Consider the following 17,100-nt stretch of genomic DNA (forward strand, 5'->3'; position numbering starts at 1 on the left):
ATTCACCTCCGCACTGCGGCCAAGGGAGGCCCGCCCTGGTGCTGGCTGCTGCTTGTGGCCCTGGGCAGGCATGAGAAGAGGGGCTAGGGGTTGCCTGTCTTGCCCCCACCCTGCCGGGGCCTCCCTCCCCCTCCACTGAGTCGGGCCTTAGGTTAATTATAACTCTGACCTAAGTGCCCTGTGACGCCCGGCCCCGCGGTCCTGCCCGGAGACCCAGCAACCAGGTAGGGGAGAGGCCTAGAGAGGGGACTTCCAATCCCTAGGGGTGCGTCCGCTTCGGGGAGGGGAGGGGCGTCCTGGGGGAGGAGCCTCAGACCCCGCCCCAGCAGGTGTAAGTTCCTATTGGTCTGATAGGCCCTCAGGTTTGCTGAATGATTGAAGGGGGAGGGCGGGGAAGCCAGTCCGAGGAGATAAAGGGCCAAAGCAGGTGCCCATGGAGACAGACAAAGCCAGTCCTGCCCCAAGTTTCTGCTGCTTCCTTTCCTCTCTCGAGTGCCTGCTGTCCCCTAGGTCCATGTCTTAGCTATGCTCCCCGCGGACGTTCCCCTACGCCACCTGGGCCCCTCAGTGCTGCTGCTGCTGCAGCTGCTGCTGCCTTCTGCATCTGCCTTCTTCCCCAACATCTGGAGCCTCCTGGCTGCCCCCGGCTCCATCACCCACCAGGACCTGACCGAGGAGGCGGCGCTCAACGTCACCCTGCACCTCTTCCTAGAGCAGCCGCCCCCAGGTCGGCCCCCCCTTCGCCTTGAGGACTTCCTGGTGAGCGTCCCTGGGTCCGGTCACATCCTGGCCAGATTCCCCCATTCCAAGGACCTCTGCTACTTGAGGGTCCTGCTTGCCAAGAGAAGGGACCCCCACACACATTCCCTCCTGTCCTCCAGGCAGCAACAGTGCACAGGAGTCCTAGTCTTACAATCAGGAGTCCCCCTCCCTACAGACGTCCGGGACTGCCCTTCCCTGGTAGGGCCCAGCACCCTCAGCTCCTTTCACATCCAGCCTTGAGCGCTAGAGCCGAGCCAGCGTGGGCAATGGTCCCAACCTAGGGGCTTCCCTGGAACCCCTGCCCCTCCCACTTTCCCAGGGCCGCACCCTCCTTGCCGACGACCTCTTTGCCGCCTACTTTGGACCTGGGTCTCCTTCCCGACGGTTCCGAGCAGCCTTAGGAGAGGTGTCTCGTGCCAATGCCGCCCAAGACTTCCTGCCAACTTCCAAGAATGACCCTGACCTGCACTTTGATGCCGAGCGGCTGGGCCAGGGCCGTACACGCCTGGTGGAGGCTCTACGGGAGACTGTGGCGGCGGCCAAAGCCCTTGACTATACCCTGGCTCGCCAGCGCCTGGGGGCTGCGCTTCACGCCCTGCAGGTGAGAACAGAGTTGGGGATCGTCATCAGAGGGGTCTTTGCTTCCAGTCTTCTGGACTCCCGGATGGTGCTTTCTTAGTCATGCCTCCGCCCAACTCTAGAAGGGGCTGGGGCCCAGCTTGCCAAGGCCCTGGGGCTATTCCCTAGTCCCCACCAGTCCAAATTGGCAGCTTCCTGTGGGAACAGCCAGGACACCTTTGTGGCTGGAGTGAAGCAAGTGAGAGGAGGGTGCTGAGGTCCAGAGGTGGGCCGTGCAGGCCACTGAAGGGCCTTAGGTTGGGCTCTGAGTGAGATGGGAAGAAACAGTGGGAGGCTCCCACTTCACCAGAGCTCTATTCCGGGCAAGGGAGAGAGCACTGGAGGGCAGGTAGGGTGCCTGGAGGAGCAGCCATGCGGGAGGAGGTGTTCAGGCTGGGGAACTGGAAGGAGGGGCAGTTAGGGCTGGAGACCGCGAGAGCAGTCAGCTAGTGCTTCTTCCCCGTCTTTCTCCTGGGACCAGGATTTCTACAGTCACAGCAACTGGGTGGAACTGGGGAGGCAGCAGCCACACCCTCACCTCCTCTGGCCGAGGCAGGAGCTCCGGAGCCTGGCACAAGGTACAGCTGTGCCCCTGCTGGTAAGGGGGAAGCCCACAGAGCCACCTCCTCTCAGCCCATCCAGCCACTGGGTCACATCCTGAGGTCAACTAGGAGGTGACATGGCTTCAAATCTGAGACAACCTGTGAGGTCCCTCAGTTCAACCAAAGGCCAGTCAATTAGCTGGCTTCCCCAAGATCACGCAGGGGAGGACAGAGCCAGGACCACTCTGCAGACTGCAGGGAGTTCTCGTTCATGAGGTTTCCTCCCTGCACTGGATCGCAGGGGACTCTTTCTCTCAGTCCCCCCTTCCAACTGAACTGTGACCCAGAAGCTGCCTTGTGTTTATTACAAGTACACTTCCTGTCCACAGCTCATGGAGGGTACACTCCCCGTAGGATTGGTCTGCATGATTTTCTAGACATTCTCAGTCTCAAATATCGAGTCTCATTGCCAGCCATGAACTCCAGGGTTTAGTTCAGAAAGCCTTGAAAGGTACCCATAAAGGGTACCTGTGGGCCTTCACCTTGTTCCAGGTGGGAGGAAAAGCTGAAGAAGTTTGGGTGGACTGGGATAAACATCAGGGGCAGCAGAATCATGGGTGCTGGACCCCGTGCTCTCTTCCCAGCGGGCGATCCTACCTGCTCTGACTGTGAGGAGTTGAGCTGCCCTGGGAACTTGCTGGGCTTCACACTCCTCACTTCTGGCTACTTTGGAACTCGTCCCTCCAAACCTCCAGGTACCAGATGGGAAGACCCCAAGAGTAAGGGGAGAAGTCCCTTCCTCTCCCCTGACCCTCTCCCTAAGGACCTCAGTCCTGTAGGCCCTTGTCCTAAAATCCTGTGGTATCATTTCTTGGAAGGAAAGGATGCTGGGAAGGGGGTGGGTGGCTGGCTGAAGGCCCACTGAGGTGGCCATGGTTGTTGGAGTGCAGGGGGGACAGCTTCTTACAGAGATGATAAGACATCAATGCCCGAGGGAACTTCTGGGGACCGACTTGAGGGATCAGGGGATCTACTATGTGCTGTGGTGACCAACCATTCCAGATTTACTCCAGATTTGCCCTCTGCAAAATGTCCTAATTTTCAGCTGATCCTTTCCTGAGGAGTGAGAGGGTTAGGCCAAGTCAGAAAGTGCTTCATTTTATTAGAAGGCAGTGGGTTTTTTACCTTCACCCTACAGATCTGTTTCCCCAACCCAGGGAAATGTAGCCATGGGGGCCACTTTGACCAGAGCAGCTCCCAGCCGCCACGGGGAGGCATCAACAAGGATAGCACATCCCCAGGCTTCTCCCCCCACCACATGCTGCACCTCCAGGCTGCAAAACTGGCTCTTCTGGCCTCCATCCAGGCCTTCAACCTCTTACGAAGCCGCCTGGGAGACAGGGGTTTCTCCAGGTAAGTGGCCTCCTGCAGCTGGGCTCCTTAATAGGTAGGTGCTCTGGAACTGAGAAACCAGGGGCTGGGGACGAGTATGCAGACCGTGCACCGTATCTCTGGCCTGCTTCTCAGGCTGCTGGACATCACCCCAGCCTCCAGCCTGAGCTTCGTCCTGGATACCACAGGCAGTATGGGCGAGGAGATCAATGCTGCCAAGATCCAGGCCCGTCACATTGTGGAGCAGCGACGGGGCACCCCCATGGAGCCCACTCAGTATGTCCTGGTGCCGTTCCATGATCCAGGTAACTATGGTCTGGCCAGGAGAGTGGAGGCAAGTCCAGGGCAAGAGGTAATGTCACTGGTAGGGAAGTGGGCCTCATGGCTTCACTTCCATAATAGAATGGAGGCACTTCCTAGGATCCTTGTCCTTTATTGGCACCTCTATGCATATAGCAGAGAAGGCAATGGCACCCCACTCCAGTACTCTTGCCTGGAAAATCCCATGGATGGAGGAGCCGGTAGGCTGCAGTCCATGGGGTCGTGAAGAGTTGGACATGACTGAGCGACTTCACTTTCACTTTTTACTTTCATGCATTGGAGAAGGAAATGGCAACCCACTCCATTGTTCTTGCCTGGAGAATGCCAGGGACGGGGAAGCCTGGCGGGCTGCCATCTATGGGGTCGCACAGAGTTGGACATGACTGAAGCAACTTAGCAGCAGCAGCAGCTGTGCATATAGGGAACTGTCAGCCACTTCTTCCACTGTTTCCAATATGACAGCACTTGCCATAGGAGTTTAATCATGACAGGTGCTTAGGCAGGCAGCCTCTGAGTTGTTAGGCGTCCATCCTAATAAGTCATTTTCAATTCTCTCCATTTCCTGTGACAGAGATTGGGATGAAGATGGGGAACTTGGTGTGTCCAGGCCTCTGTGAAATATCTGAGACAGCTACTTAAATCATATTCCTTCCTCCACTGACTTAGAAGTCAGATTATCTGACCTGGGTTGACCAATCTTACTGTGTGTCCTTAGCCTGTTTGTTTAACCTCTCCTTCCTCAACATCATCATTCATAAAATGGGTCAGTACTCATCCTGACTATCTCCCAAGGTTGAAATGATCATCAAATAAAATTTGGATTGAAACTTCCCTAAGGAGCGGGTTTGAGTCTGATATAAATCTCATGGTGACTGACATTCAACAGGAGCTTATCACATATTTGATAAGGGTATGAGTAAATGAATAATTAAGAATTTAGCACTTATTATGTGTCAAAACCCTGTTCTGAAATTTACAAAATCAACTCAGTCATCTCAATAGGCTTCTCTGAGGTAAGCACTATTATTTCTCTGGCTTTTCTGTGAGGAAATGGAGGACCCAGGTTTTTTTTTTTTTGTAATTGATAAGTATAGTTGATTTACAGTGTTTCAGATATACAGCAAAGTGATTCAGTTATATATGTCATTTTTAGGTTCCTTCCCATTATAAGTTATTACAAGATATTGAATCTAGTTCCCTGTGCTATACAGTAGTCCTTGTTGGTTATCTATTTTATATATAGTTGTGTGTATCTGTTAATCCCAAACTCCTAATTTATCCCTCCCTTTCCCTTTGTTAATCATAAATATGTTTTTTATGTCCTTGAATCTATTTCTGTTTTGTAAATAAGTTCATTTGTATCATTTTTTTAGGTTCCACGTACAAGTGGAATATCACAATGATATTTGACTTATTTCACTTAGTATGATAATCTCTAGTTCCATCCGTGTTGCTTCACCAGTTGTTTTTATATTTAAACATATACCCCAAAAGGGCCCACTCAAGACCACAGGAAGTACCACCATTTTGTGAGGAAATGAGGTCCACTTTCCCACCAGAGGAACCTACACCCTGCCTTGTCCTATCCTGTCAGTATAAATATAAAGAATATTGTTATCTCAATACGAGTTCAACTGAGGAACACAGTGGGGCCTCTTGACTGGGGAGATGGCCCTTGACTGGGGAGATGGCCGCAAGAGAGGAGCCTTCTCCTCAGTCTCTCAATCTCATTCCCCAGGGTTTGGCCCTGTCTTTACAACAAGTGACCCTGACAGCTTCTGGCAACAGCTCAATGAGATGCATGCCTTGGGAGGTGGTGATGAGCCAGAGATGTGCCTGTCAGCCCTGGAGGTTTGCTCTCCCCCCCCTCCCCCGTCCTTTCCCTCCCCCTCCCTGCTCTCCAGGCCTTACCATCAAGGGAGCTAGAGCTTCCCTGGGACCCACCCTCCATCCCATCTTCAGAACCTGGTCTCACTCGTTTCATTCCAGATTTCAGGGCCATACTGCCTTCTACTCTGCCTTCCCTTGCTCTGCCCATTCCCCTACTGCCACCATTTTAAAAACATTTATTTATTTTTCATTGAAGGCTGCCATTTTTTACCACCAGTTTTTTCTCTCCCTGCCAGCTGGCTCTGCTGCACACACCTCCACTCTCAGACATTTTTGTCTTCACTGATGCCTCCCCTAAGGACGCCTTTCTCACCAACCGGGTGGAATCTCTGACGCAGGAACGGCGTTGCAGAGTGAGCATAACTGGTGGGAGACTCATCCCTAGGTACCCAGGGATGTGGGTTTCCAGGATGTGTCCTGGGGTTTCCAGGGCAACTCTCATTACAAGGGTGACACTCACACCAGGGTGGTTAAACCAGCCTTGGCTTGGAGGGGAGAGAAGTGCCTCATGAGTGTAACATCTCCAAACCCCTTTAACAATACTAGAATGGGAGGCCCTACCCTTAATGCTGTAGCAGCCAGAGGGTAGACAGAATTTATCACCAATGGTCAGCTCTGTACAGAGCTTGAGCACAGGAGATCCTTGGTTACAATGGTACATAGCAAGTAGAAACCTCAAGTACTGGCCTCTCTTCCGGACACAGGTTACATTCCTGGTAACTGAGGACCCATCTAGGGCTCAGGGCCGGGCCCGGCGTGAGGTCTTGTCCCCTCTGCGTTTTGAGCCATATGAGGCAGTGGCCCTGGCCTCAGGAGGAGAAGTGATTTTCACCGAAGACCAGTACATTCAGGATGTGGCGGCCATTGTTGGGGACAGTATAGCTGACCTTGTGAGTATGTGTGGAGGCTCAGATGAGAACTGAGGGGACGGGCGACACCGCATTTCTCTGTCTCGTTAAGAATGGTTCTCTTTGCCGAGTTGCCAATCCAGGCAGAAGGGTGGGAAGGAAGTTTCTCTCCCTCTGAGATCCACGGCTACCCTCTTCTATCCTGCTCCTTCCATATTAGTACTACCTCCCCACCCAGTCTTGACCTCCAGTATTCTGTCCTCACGGCTCCTCTAGCAAGTCCTGCCATCTCTTATGGGGGGGGGGGGGCAGAAGGTGGTTGCCTCATCCTTAATCCCTTGCCTCCAACTTTGTCATTGACCATAGCTCCACCCCTGCTCCTCCTCTCTCACTGGGATCCCTTCTCCACGTGTTCCTTCGTTTCTTTCTGTCTCTACCTTTCTCTCTCCTGCCTTTGTTCCCACCTCATCCCATAGTCTTATCTTCTCCCCCATTTTTCGGTCCTGCCCCCTCAAGGTGACCCTTCCCCTGGAGCCCCGTGTTGTGGTGGCTGAGAGGCCACTTGTGTTCAGAGTGGATGGACTGCTCCAGAAGGTCACAGTCCGGATCCACGGGGAGGTCAGCAGTTTCTGGATCAGAAACCCTGCAGGTACTTCCCTGTGTGTGTCTCAAGGCAGTGGGAAGAATAAGAGGCCGAATAAGGAGGGGTAATGTATGAAAAGAAAGGAATTCTCCTGTGCCAATCTCTCATCACCCATACCCACCTAGGGGTCTCCCAGGGCCAGGAGGAAGGTGAGGGGCCTCTAGGTCACACTCACCGCTTTGGGCGGTTCTGGATGGTGAGAGTGAATGACCCTCCACAGTCAGGAACCTGGGAGATCCAAGTCACAGCCAAGGGTACCCCCCGGGTGAGAGTGCAAGGTAAGAAGGATGATATTCCTGGGAAAGGGATGGGGAGACCAGAGAGCAATATCAGTCACATTCATCGCGGGAGGGTCTCTGACTGCCTTCAACCTCCTTCAGCCCAGACCTCCCTGGACTTCCTCTTCCACTTTGGGATCCCCATGGAGGATGGACCCCACCCTGGGCTCTACCCCCTGACTCAACCAGTTGCAGGTACATCTAGCCCCACCCCTAACTTGTGTGTATATATATAATTTTTTATTGAGTTACAACATTTAACAAGGTGCACTAAACTTAAGTGTACAGGCTAGGTGGATTTTATATATTAATAACCATCACTCAGCTCAAGCTATGGAACATTTCCAGCATCCCAGAACTTGCTGCTGGCCCTGCCCATCAGTACCCACTAGAGGTAACCCCACTGCCCCATCCACATGGCCCAGAGCTAACCACTATTCAAAGCCGTTCATGTTTTTCTCCCTGTCTCCAAGTCTCATGCCCATCTCTGTTCTCCCCTCCTCTCCCCTATCCAGGTCTCCAGACCCAGATGCTGGTAGAAGTGACAGGGCTGGGCTCCAGAGGAGGCCCTGGAGGCCCTCTGCCGCACTTCTCCCATGTGGTCCTCCGAGGGGTCCCGCAGGGTGCTGAACTGGGCCAGGTGCCTCTGGAGCCCAGGGGACCCCCAGAACGAGGTCTCCTTGCTGCCTCGCTGCCGCCCACCCTTCTGTCCACCTCGGGACCCTTCTCCCTGGAGCTGGTTGGCCAGGACGGAGTGGGACGGGGCCTGCACCGGGCGGCCCCCCAGCCCTGTGCTGTAGTTCCGGTCCTGCTGGAGGTGAGAGGCTGCGGAAGGTGTGGCTGGGGCTGGAGGGAACGCGGCCTGCTCCTCCCCTGACCAGCCCTCCTCCGCAGCTCAGCGGTCCCCCGGGTTTCCTGGCACCAGGCACCACGGCCCCGCTTAGCCTCCGCATCGCCAGCTTTTCTGGCCCTCAGGATCTCCATCTTAGAACGTCTGCCAAACCCAGTTTCGCCCTCACCTCCAACCTCTCCAGGTGAAGTCCCTGAAACCTCCTGCTCCCTTCTGGTCCCATCTTTCTGTGCCCGGGCATGGGATCTGGTAGGTGCTCCTCTGGCCCTTTGGGATGGGAGCTCAGATTCCTCGCTCCCCTCCCCACCTCCCCTTGGCTCCCAGCTATTCAGAGCCTGTGGCTGAAGCCAGATGGTGGCATCCACTCCCCAGGGTTCACCTGGAACAGAACGAGTCCGCCTGGGGGCGCCTGTGGCTGGAGGTACCAGACACAGCCGCCTCCGACTCCGTGGTGATGGTGACGGTGACTGCAAAGAATGGAGAAGCCAGCACGATGCCCCCGACCCATGCCTTCCTCCGGCTCCTGGTGCAGGCCCCCGCCCTGCAGGTGAGTGCCCCTACTTTCCATTGCAGGAGAGGCAGGGTAAGGGGAGAGTGGTGCGGGATTAATCTGGGGGCAACCACCCTGACAGTCTCTAATTCTCCCCAGGACCAGCTCCCTGCTCCCGCCTACTCGACTGACCCGGTCCTCAACACCTCACGCCCTGCCTTCCATTTTTTCACCTCAGTCACTCAGGGTGGGGCTGGGGGCGGGCTGGTGGGCAACCCCTGGTGGACCACATTTGGGGTGATGCTGCTTCTGCTCGGCCTGGGCCCCTGGTGATGCAGCAGCCCCTGGAGGGAAGGGTCTCCAGCGCTGTGCGCCATCTTGCCCACTGATGAGAAGATAGGAGGGGCCTCTACCTCTCCAGGTGGGATACAAGTTTTCCTTCTCATCCACTTGCCTTTTTTTCCAAGACTGGGATAGAGGGCAATGAATTTCCCACAATGCACTTTCCCTAACCCTTGTGGGGGTAGGGGAGAAAAAAACAGATTCATTTTTGGAGAAAGTTGCTTTCTCTTTCTCTGCAGCATCTTTACTCCACTACTTATTCATGCTCTCTCCCAAGCGCAGGTGGAAGGGAAGATATCTGGGACAGTAACTAAGACTGGAAGTGGGGAGGTGGGTTCCCCACCTCCTACCCAAAGTGTTATTTATAGAATTACCTTTATTGACATTCTGGAGATGCTCCTATTTTATTTTTGAAATTCTGGAGAGGCTTCTATTTTATTTTTGTATTTAAAATTGAAGGACAATGCCAATAAACATGTCTTCTCCCCAGAGAGATTTCAGAGAAAGATCACTTATGTACATTGTATCAGAAAGAGTAGGGGGGTTCTCAGGTGGGTGCTAGTGGTAAAGAACCAATGCAGGAGACGTAAGAAGCATGGGTTCTATCCCGAGTCAGGAAGATTCCCTGGAGAAGGGCATGGCAACCCACGCAGGTATTCTTGCCTGGAGAATCCCATGAACAGAGGAGCCTGGTGGGCTTGCAAAGGGTCAGACATGACTGAAGCAACTGAGCATGCATGCATAGGAAGAGTGAGAGCATGAAATAGCAAAAAAGATAAAATGGAAGTTTTCAGGAGCAGAGAAAAAACTTTACACCAGTATATTTGGATTTCAGTTGACCCGCCACCCAGAGCCATTTAGTTGTTGAGTCAGAATAAGGAGGCTAGGGGTTCTCTCAGTCTCATCAGCATGACTGAGGGGACCACAGGAACCTTTAGACACGGGTAGGGCCCCTCCGTCCATGGGGGCAGCCTGGCTGAGCCATCTCCCCTGTTGGCTGAATGCCTCCTTTCTGCTGCCTTGACATCTCCTGGAGAAGAGGAGAGAGACAGTCTGGACATCTGTGTTCCTCACCCCCACAGCCGGCTGGCCAGGGCTCCTGCCCCACCCCCACCCACCTGTTGCCGCCACATGTCCTGTTTCCTTGGCCTTCCCTTCCAGTCCTGGGTGGTGCAGGAACTAGCTTTGTTTGGGGGATGTGGGAAGAACTGGGGGGAAATGCGATGTTTTGTTAGACCAGTGCTGACCCCAAGTCCCTTCTTCATCCCCATTTCCCAAAAGTCTAAACTAAAAACAATAAACTCACCTTCCCCTGAAGCAGATTCTGCAAGCAGATGTTCACTCTCTGAATCTGGGCTAACTGGGGGCCACGGGGCTCTGAGTGTAAATCTGTTAGAAAATTCTAGAGGAGGAATTGGAGGCAGACAACATAGTGAAACTTGAGCTCCATCTGCCACTCTTCTCCTGCCACCGCAGGCCATTCCTCTCCTCCATCCAGGCCCCTCAGTCCAGTTCCCTGCCAGGCAGGTGGGCAATTCCAGTATTCTCTGCTTCATCTCTGTAACAGTCCAGTTCTTCAGCCCCTCAAACGCCATAGTCCCCACTTCTCTATTCTTTATGGATTCTCCCTGCCCATCCCAGCTCATTCGAACAATCCAGGCCACTCCCCCAGCTCCACAGAGAGATTCAAATTGTGTCCCTCTGAATAGAATGCCAACCAGCCTTCTCTAGGCCCAACTATGAACACCGACCTAACACTTGGGGGCATCCTGTCGTTACAATGCTGCTTCCCATTCTTGATCCCTGTCCATTAACTCTTGCCTTTCCGGGATGGTGTCAGGCTGTGTCCACCCACCCCTGTAACCCCTGCCCCCCCACCCCTTGGGTCAGCCCCATACCTCACCAAGGGCCCCCACGTGCAGCTGCTGTTGCTGAGCCTCCCTCAGACGGCCCTGATACCAGGCCTGGCTATGCTCCAGCAGCTCCAGCCCCTGCCAAAGGGCGTCCTGCTCCCGCTCCAGTGCCTGCATCCTCTGCAGCTGAAAAGGCAAGGAGCAAAGGCTGACTCACTCTATAGCAGGGTGATGGGCCATGCTTGGCTTCACTGTCTGGTCACTGACTGTGAGTCCAAACTGGCTACTGGGGACCTGCAGGGCGAGTGAAAGCAGGGGGCTGGAGCTGTGCGTCCTCAAAATTGACGGGGACTGTAGGAGACTAATCTAGGGAGATGGGCTTCCCCAGGATTTCCTGTGGGACTGATACTCACCCAGAGGAAGAAGCTCCGGGCCCCTGGGTCTTGGCGGCTTGTCTCCAGTGGCAGCAACAGAACCGTGTAGGGGGCTTGCACCAGGGGCCACCCACCGGGACCCTGGCTCCCCATGGCTCTGAGGTGGGAAGGGTGGAGCCACGCCCACTGGTGCAGGGCTGGGCCCTCCCTTTCCCCCAGCCTTGTACTGGTCCTGCCTAGTCTTTCAGCCTCTTAGAGCCCTTCCAGCTGGGTCTGTCTGAGGCCAGGGTGTTCCTACTTTGAAGGAAAAGAACATCTTGGGCTTCTGTCTTCTTCCTCATCTGTTTTCGTAGGGCCTGATGCAGTGGTTGATTCTCATAAAGTCCCCCTGGTAGAGCCCGAGGCCTCCCTCCAGCAGTGATACTGTATTTACGATGTGGCAAGGCAGGTTCCTCTGTAGACTTCTGCTTCCTGTTTCATCTCTTTCCTACTCGCTTCGCTTTGTTTTGGCTGGTCTGAGGAAACAACAACTTTCTCCAAAATAAGCTTTATTACTAACATTAAACAGAATTTCCAGGGAAACAGAGAACTCTGGGTCTGAGGGAGGTAAGGAAACAAGGAGGCCTGGCAGCCTTCAGGGGTTTGGAACCTGGAGGAGGGCCCAGGAAGGACTCTCAGAGGATGGTGGTAGCAGCAGGCAGCACCTCCTGACTCATGAAAATGTCCAGGTCCAGGCTGGGATCTTCCAAATCCAGTTTCAGAAACTTATCTACTAATGTCTGGCAACTGAAGGGAGAGAAGAGTGAGGTTTGGGGGAGGATGGATAACAGAGTCCCTGAGCAGAGGGGAGAGGATGCAGTACAGGAAATCCAGGACCTTGAGAATTTAGGAGTTTCAGAAAGAAACTGTGAATCATTAAAGGGCAAAGAGGCTGGCTGAGTCCCTGGAAGGGGCAAAGGAGCTGCAGAACATGGACCCTGAGAACAAGCACCCTGGGCCTGCACTCACTTTTCCATTTGCTTCTCCTTTAGCAGCTCCTTGACAGGTTTGATGGGCTTTCCACTGCGGATCAAGTCTGAAACCTGGGACCAGGGAGGAAGGGGTAGGGGTGGGGGTGGGTAAGAGAAAAGAAAGTATGGGTCAGAAATGCCATGGGCCCAGAAATCCGGACCCCTGAGAGAAGCAGGGACAGTGGATGGGAGCCCTGATGGAGGCAGTTGCTCTTCGGGCCTTACCTGCTTGCCGCGAGCAATGAGTTTCTCAGGAAGCCCGGCCTGGGCAGCCGTGTGGGAGGCGTGGCTGGCACGGGCAACACCTTCACAAACTTGATAGAAGAAGACAAGGTCGTCCCCATCCTCACAGGTCTCCATGGTCTTCAAAGAGAATAAAAGGGGACAGTGTTCGTTCTGCTTCCTGCCCCAATACCCTTGGTCAGTCGCCGTTAAGAGTAAGAAACGGAAAGGGACACGGTCCCTGTTCTGATGCAGGAGCCAGTTCCCAGCTCCGGGAAATGCTCAGCTTCGGGGCCCCTGGGGAGCTGGGTAGGTCTCCTCACCAAGTACTGCACAAGCGGCCCCCGCGGCAGCAGCTGCAGCTGAACAAGGCTCAGAAAGTTGGTGGCCACAAAGACGTGGGGACACGTGGGTCCGAGTGCCAGCCAGTGTCGGATCACGGCAGCCAGCAGCGCGAGCCCATCCACCTGCGAGGGGCGCAGGGTAGCACAGGGTGAAGGTGTGGAGCCACAGGTGCCCCGTGCGCCCCCTCCTCCTGCCGGGCCTTCCCCCCTCATGCCCACACACCCCTATTCTTTTCCAGAGGCCCTGCCCCACCCTCCTCCTCCTTCGCCCTCCTTCATTTTCCTCTCCTCAGTTCCTCGTTAGCTTTTGCCCTTACCGTGTTGGTTCCCTTTCCGAATTCATCCACAAGGACCAGCGAGCGCTCGGTGGCATTGTTCACTGCTTTCGCCACCTGCTGGGCACCCGGTGGATAAGGGAGAGTTTCATAAACATTCGAGGCCTGGCACTGACCAGTGTGCCTGTGAGTAAAGATGCCTGAATACGTGTACACCCTACTGAACTGCAAGTTCTTTAATGGCGAGACCCAAGTTTCGTTCATCCTTTCATTGACAACAGTGCCTCTCACAAAGCCAGGGACTGGCAAAGGTTCATGGTATTGATTCTCCTGGTTTCTGAACTGGGTGCTCCCTGCCCCTCACGTAAAGAACAGGCAGCAGAAGGAAATTTTTTCCTGTTCTGACCATTTTTCAGGGCTCGGGTTTCTTCCCCATTATCCCCTCCTCCAACCCTGCCTCCTCTTGACCTGGTTGAGGTCGATCATGAAGGTGGAAAGGCCAAGGGAGATGGATTCGCAGCTGTGAATTCGGGTGAAGATGGCATCTACTGCCCCGATTTCAGCTTCCTCTGCTGGCACAAAGCTGCCCACCAGGGCCATGAATGTGATCAAGCCTACCTGAATAAGGGAGGAGAGAGGTACAGTGCCCGGTGGTGTGGGCTGAGGTGAAGGTGAGGCTAGTCTCAGGAGAGAATGATAGATCAAGATAGAAGGACACAGTTTAACTACCCCTTCGGCTCACTTTAGAGTCAGTGAAAAGTGGCAGGGAGTTGGCAGAGGCATTCTGAGGAACAGCGTGGACCTCCTCAGAGGCGGGAGAGGAGGATTCAGGTCAGAGGATGGTCACTGGCACACGGCCCTTCTTCAGGTAGAGAATGAGAATGCAGCAGGGAGAGGGACAGCGGGGGTGAGTCTGTTCATGGCATGTGGGGTCAGAGCACAATGGGGAAGAGCGGTGGGGGCCTGGGGTGCCTGGGAGGCGGGGGATGGGGATGATGGAGGTGGCAGTGCGGGGGCTTGTCTACCTGTTTGAGGTAGATGCTCTTCCCTGAGGAGTTGGGTCCGGTGATGACTTTGACCCTCCCTGCGTCCCCCCCACACTCTGCAGAGTTGGGCACGAAGGTACGGGCACAGAGTTCCATCAGTGGATGCCTGCAGCCGATGCAAAGTTACCTTGCATGTGGCCGGCCTGTGGATCCAGAACATGGGGCCTTTGGGCCCCTCGTTGTCTATTCCTCCACCCATTTCTGTCCTCACCTGCCATTCTGGATTCGTACCCCAAGGAGCCGTGGGGAGTAACGGGGCCTTGAGTAGCCGTAGTCCCGAGCGGCACTGGCAAGAGCCAACAGGACGTCCAGGCGGGAGGCAAGGTCCAACACCCGGGTCAAGACGGCTGCCCGCGCCAGCACCTGGCATTGCAGCTGGTGCATCAGCAGGGTCTCCTGGTCTTGGGGCAGGGGAGGGAAGGAGCTGGTGTCAGCTCCAGGGGAGAGCAAAGGAGAGACAAAGAAGCCAGCAGATGAACCTAGAAACCATCTGAAATCCCAGAGACACTCAGAAAAGGCAGAGTCAGAGAGAGAGAAGGAATAGCAGGAAGGAAAGGAGCCTACTGGAATCACCTCCACACTGCCCAGCCCGCTCCAGCCACTCGCTTCTCCTCACCCCGGATGTCACAGTGCAGGTCCCCCAGCAGTGCGTCCAGCTCCTTGGTTCGAGCACTTCGATAGTGCAGCTTCTCCTCTGAGAGGAACTGGGTACAAGGGTTCAAAGCTACGGGCTTTGCATCTCTCCATCCTCATCTTCTCTCACCCCACCCCAGCCCTGGCCTAGATTTCTTTCTCCTTTGTCTCAGAGCTGGTAAAGATACAACAATGAAAGAGGGATCCCACACTGGGCAGAGCTAACGGGGAAAGGCCCTCCCTCAGCTGCTGATTGCCTTTCCTTATCTCCCCCTACAGAGGTCAAGGGTCTCACCATGAAGTCCAGACCTTCAATCTCAAAGTCACTGGTCTCCACCATGGAAGGCAGGCGGGGAATAGAAAGAAGGAAGCCGATCTGGGGGAGAGTAAAGAAGAGATAAAGCAAGGAGTGATGCTCTGGGCACTTTCTTTAGAAGTAGCCAGAGTCCTCTGTGTCCCCCAAATGCTTCCCTCAGGGGCCTAAGCACCAAAGAGTGTTCACATTCTTCTGATTTCTCCAGGAGTTTTCTTATCTACCTGTGTCCTTCCTAAGCCTCATGTCTCCCTAATGCCCCCGGGGAGTGCACCACCTCTGCCTCCTGCCCTCACCAGAGGGATGTAGATGACACTGCATGAAGGAATCCGGGAGTCCAGATTCTCCAGCTCCTTCCGAGCCACCTCAGTGAGGAAACTGGGAAGTCCCATCAGTCTTCGTTTTTCTAAGAGCGTGGAAGACACGTGGATATCAAAAGTAAGGCTCCCACCCTGGTTGCGATGATCATCCCCACTTGCAGGGGTCACCTGCAGAGGACGGTACCCCATCACAGGGCAGGTTCATGTTTCTGAGCTCAGGGGCCCATCCGTACACCTAACACTCACTCTCATCAATTTCAGGATCTATGTTGGGGAGGACCGTGAAGCGATTTTCAGCAAGGCTGCCCTCGAAGTCCACCTGAGGAGACAAGAAATCCAGGTTCTTTCCATCCAGCACAATCTCGTCCTATTCCTCACCTCTACCTGGGCCCCAACTCGCCCTTTAGTCCTGGCTTTAACCCTGACCCTCCAGGCCTCAAGGCACACCCCTAATGTCTGCCATCCCATCTTCTGACCATCCAGCTGACCTCAGTGTGTCCCATGCATCCTCGTTTTCCACACCATATTCCCCAGAGCTCCCACCCATTGTTCTCCATTATTTAGATCCGTCTCTCTCCCCTAGTTTCCCAGGAGATCTTTCTCTTTCGTTCCACTCACCACTTTCCCAATGAGGCTGGCAATGTGGTGCAGGTCATCTGAGAACTCTTGGGCAATGTCGCGGAAGAGCTGAATGGACTGGGGCAGGGAGCGGCAGGCATCCCTCAGGCCCAGAGCACTGTACACTGTCTGTGGGAGAAATGGACAGAGGAGGGTGGCCCGTACCCAGGCCGGGCTGAGGCGGGGGGACAGGGCTGGATGGAGAAGAACAAAGACCAATAGGGAAAAACATAATAACAGAGACGGAGGAGCTCTCAAAGGCAAAAAAGAAACCAAGAGAAAATAGCATCTGCAAAACTCTTCACCAGGCATCACACTAAGCACTGAGACTCTGAAGACAACAAAGACAGGAGGGTCCCTTGTCCCACAAGGGCTCTCAGTCTAGTGAGGAAGACAGAAATCTACCCAGAAGATTTAAAAACAAAGTGGTAGGTGCTTTGATAGACATTTGTACAATGTCCCAAGAAAGAAGTTTGTACAGAGGAAGGAGAAAGAGAAATACGGATATGAAAGGCAGAGACGAAGTAAATAGGCAGTAGTGGCAATGCCAGCATTTGGGTGAGAGAGCACGAAGACAGGACGGGTGAGAGTCACTGAGAGTCACTTAATTCCCAGCGTGAAGGTCAGTGACCTGGGGTGGCTGCTCTAACCAGGGATTAGATTGAGTGCACAGACCCAATCCAAAGGACATTTACTGAACCTTACTCTGTGTCAAAGGACACATAGAGAATATAAATCAAAGGGCTTATAATCTACCCATGATGGAAACAAACAAGTAGCAAAACAATGGCTACTCACAAAAAAGCCTGAGCAAATTGTGGAACTAACTAAAATTACTAAGGAAGTTCACAGAATAAGACTTACATGGGGCTTCCCTGGTGGCTTCGTGGTAAAGAATGCTCCTGCCAATGCTGTAGACACAGGATTGACTCCTCGTCTAGGAAGATCTCACATGCCTTGGAGCAACTAAGACCAAGTAACTGAGCCTGTGCCAGTGCACAACTATTGAGTCTGTGCTCTAAAACCTGGGAGAGGCTTCCCAGGTGGCAGAGTGGTAAAGAATCCACCTGCAGTGCAGGAGATGTGGGAGATGTGGATTTGATCCCTGAGTCGGGA

General features: G+C 54.2%; 3 protein-coding genes across 9 annotated transcripts in view; 1 reads left to right on the forward strand and 2 right to left on the reverse strand.

The window, feature by feature from the left end:
• VWA7 (von Willebrand factor A domain containing 7) lies at positions 1-9,465 on the forward strand. 3 transcript variants are annotated; one of them, XM_027524877.1, is made up of 18 exons: positions 1-224; positions 511-759; positions 1,082-1,363; positions 1,862-1,958; positions 2,567-2,677; positions 3,140-3,335; positions 3,450-3,619; positions 5,374-5,486; positions 5,762-5,878; positions 6,230-6,415; positions 6,890-7,022; positions 7,142-7,294; positions 7,397-7,489; positions 7,620-7,688; positions 7,810-8,111; positions 8,189-8,328; positions 8,517-8,691; positions 8,794-9,465. In XM_027524877.1, exons 2-18 carry the CDS (start codon positions 526-528, stop codon positions 8,965-8,967), a joined length of 2,745 nt encoding a protein of 914 aa, XP_027380678.1. In that variant the 5' UTR covers positions 1-224; positions 511-525; the 3' UTR covers positions 8,968-9,465. The 3 variants fall into 3 exon arrangements, with proteins under 3 accessions (XP_027380678.1, XP_027380680.1, XP_027380679.1); XM_027524879.1 differs by lacking the exon at positions 7,620-7,688; XM_027524878.1 differs by lacking the exon at positions 1-224 and having other exon boundaries at positions 403-759.
• SAPCD1 (suppressor APC domain containing 1) lies at positions 9,379-11,847 on the reverse strand. Of its 2 annotated transcripts, XM_027524892.1 has the most exons (5): positions 11,243-11,810; positions 10,875-11,015; positions 10,283-10,378; positions 10,095-10,184; positions 9,379-10,006 (listed from the first exon to the last, which is right to left on the reverse strand). In XM_027524892.1, the coding sequence occupies exons 1-5, from the start codon at positions 11,354-11,356 to the stop codon at positions 9,911-9,913; spliced, it is 537 nt and encodes a 178-aa protein (XP_027380693.1). In that variant the 5' UTR covers positions 11,357-11,810; the 3' UTR covers positions 9,379-9,910. The 2 variants fall into 2 exon arrangements, with proteins under 2 accessions (XP_027380693.1, XP_027380694.1); XM_027524893.1 differs by lacking the exon at positions 10,095-10,184 and having other exon boundaries at positions 11,243-11,847.
• MSH5 (mutS homolog 5) overlaps positions 11,740-17,100 on the reverse strand; it is a 17,407-nt gene continuing 12,046 nt past the window's right edge. For 3 of the 4 annotated variants that reach the window (XM_027524880.1, XM_027524882.1, XM_027524881.1), the window contains exons 13-25: positions 15,985-16,113; positions 15,613-15,685; positions 15,343-15,452; positions 15,029-15,109; positions 14,717-14,804; positions 14,312-14,501; positions 14,080-14,206; positions 13,523-13,672; positions 13,097-13,171; positions 12,759-12,902; positions 12,439-12,576; positions 12,212-12,285; positions 11,740-11,989 (exon numbers count right to left, since the gene is read on the reverse strand). In XM_027524880.1, coding sequence (XP_027380681.1) covers positions 11,878-11,989; positions 12,212-12,285; positions 12,439-12,576; positions 12,759-12,902; positions 13,097-13,171; positions 13,523-13,672; positions 14,080-14,206; positions 14,312-14,501; positions 14,717-14,804; positions 15,029-15,109; positions 15,343-15,452; positions 15,613-15,685; positions 15,985-16,113 — 1,491 coding nt within the window. In that variant the 3' untranslated portion in view covers positions 11,740-11,877. Of the gene's footprint in view, positions 11,990-12,211; positions 12,286-12,438; positions 12,577-12,758; positions 12,903-13,096; positions 13,172-13,522; positions 14,502-14,716; positions 14,805-15,028; positions 15,110-15,342; positions 15,453-15,612; positions 15,686-15,984; positions 16,114-17,100 lie in introns of those variants that run through there. The other variant, XM_027524883.1, reaches the window with a different exon arrangement.

Source organism: Bos indicus x Bos taurus, chromosome 23 (genome assembly GCF_003369695.1).
Source record: "Bos indicus x Bos taurus breed Angus x Brahman F1 hybrid chromosome 23, Bos_hybrid_MaternalHap_v2.0, whole genome shotgun sequence".
Taxonomy (NCBI): Eukaryota; Metazoa; Chordata; class Mammalia; order Artiodactyla; family Bovidae; genus Bos; species Bos indicus x Bos taurus.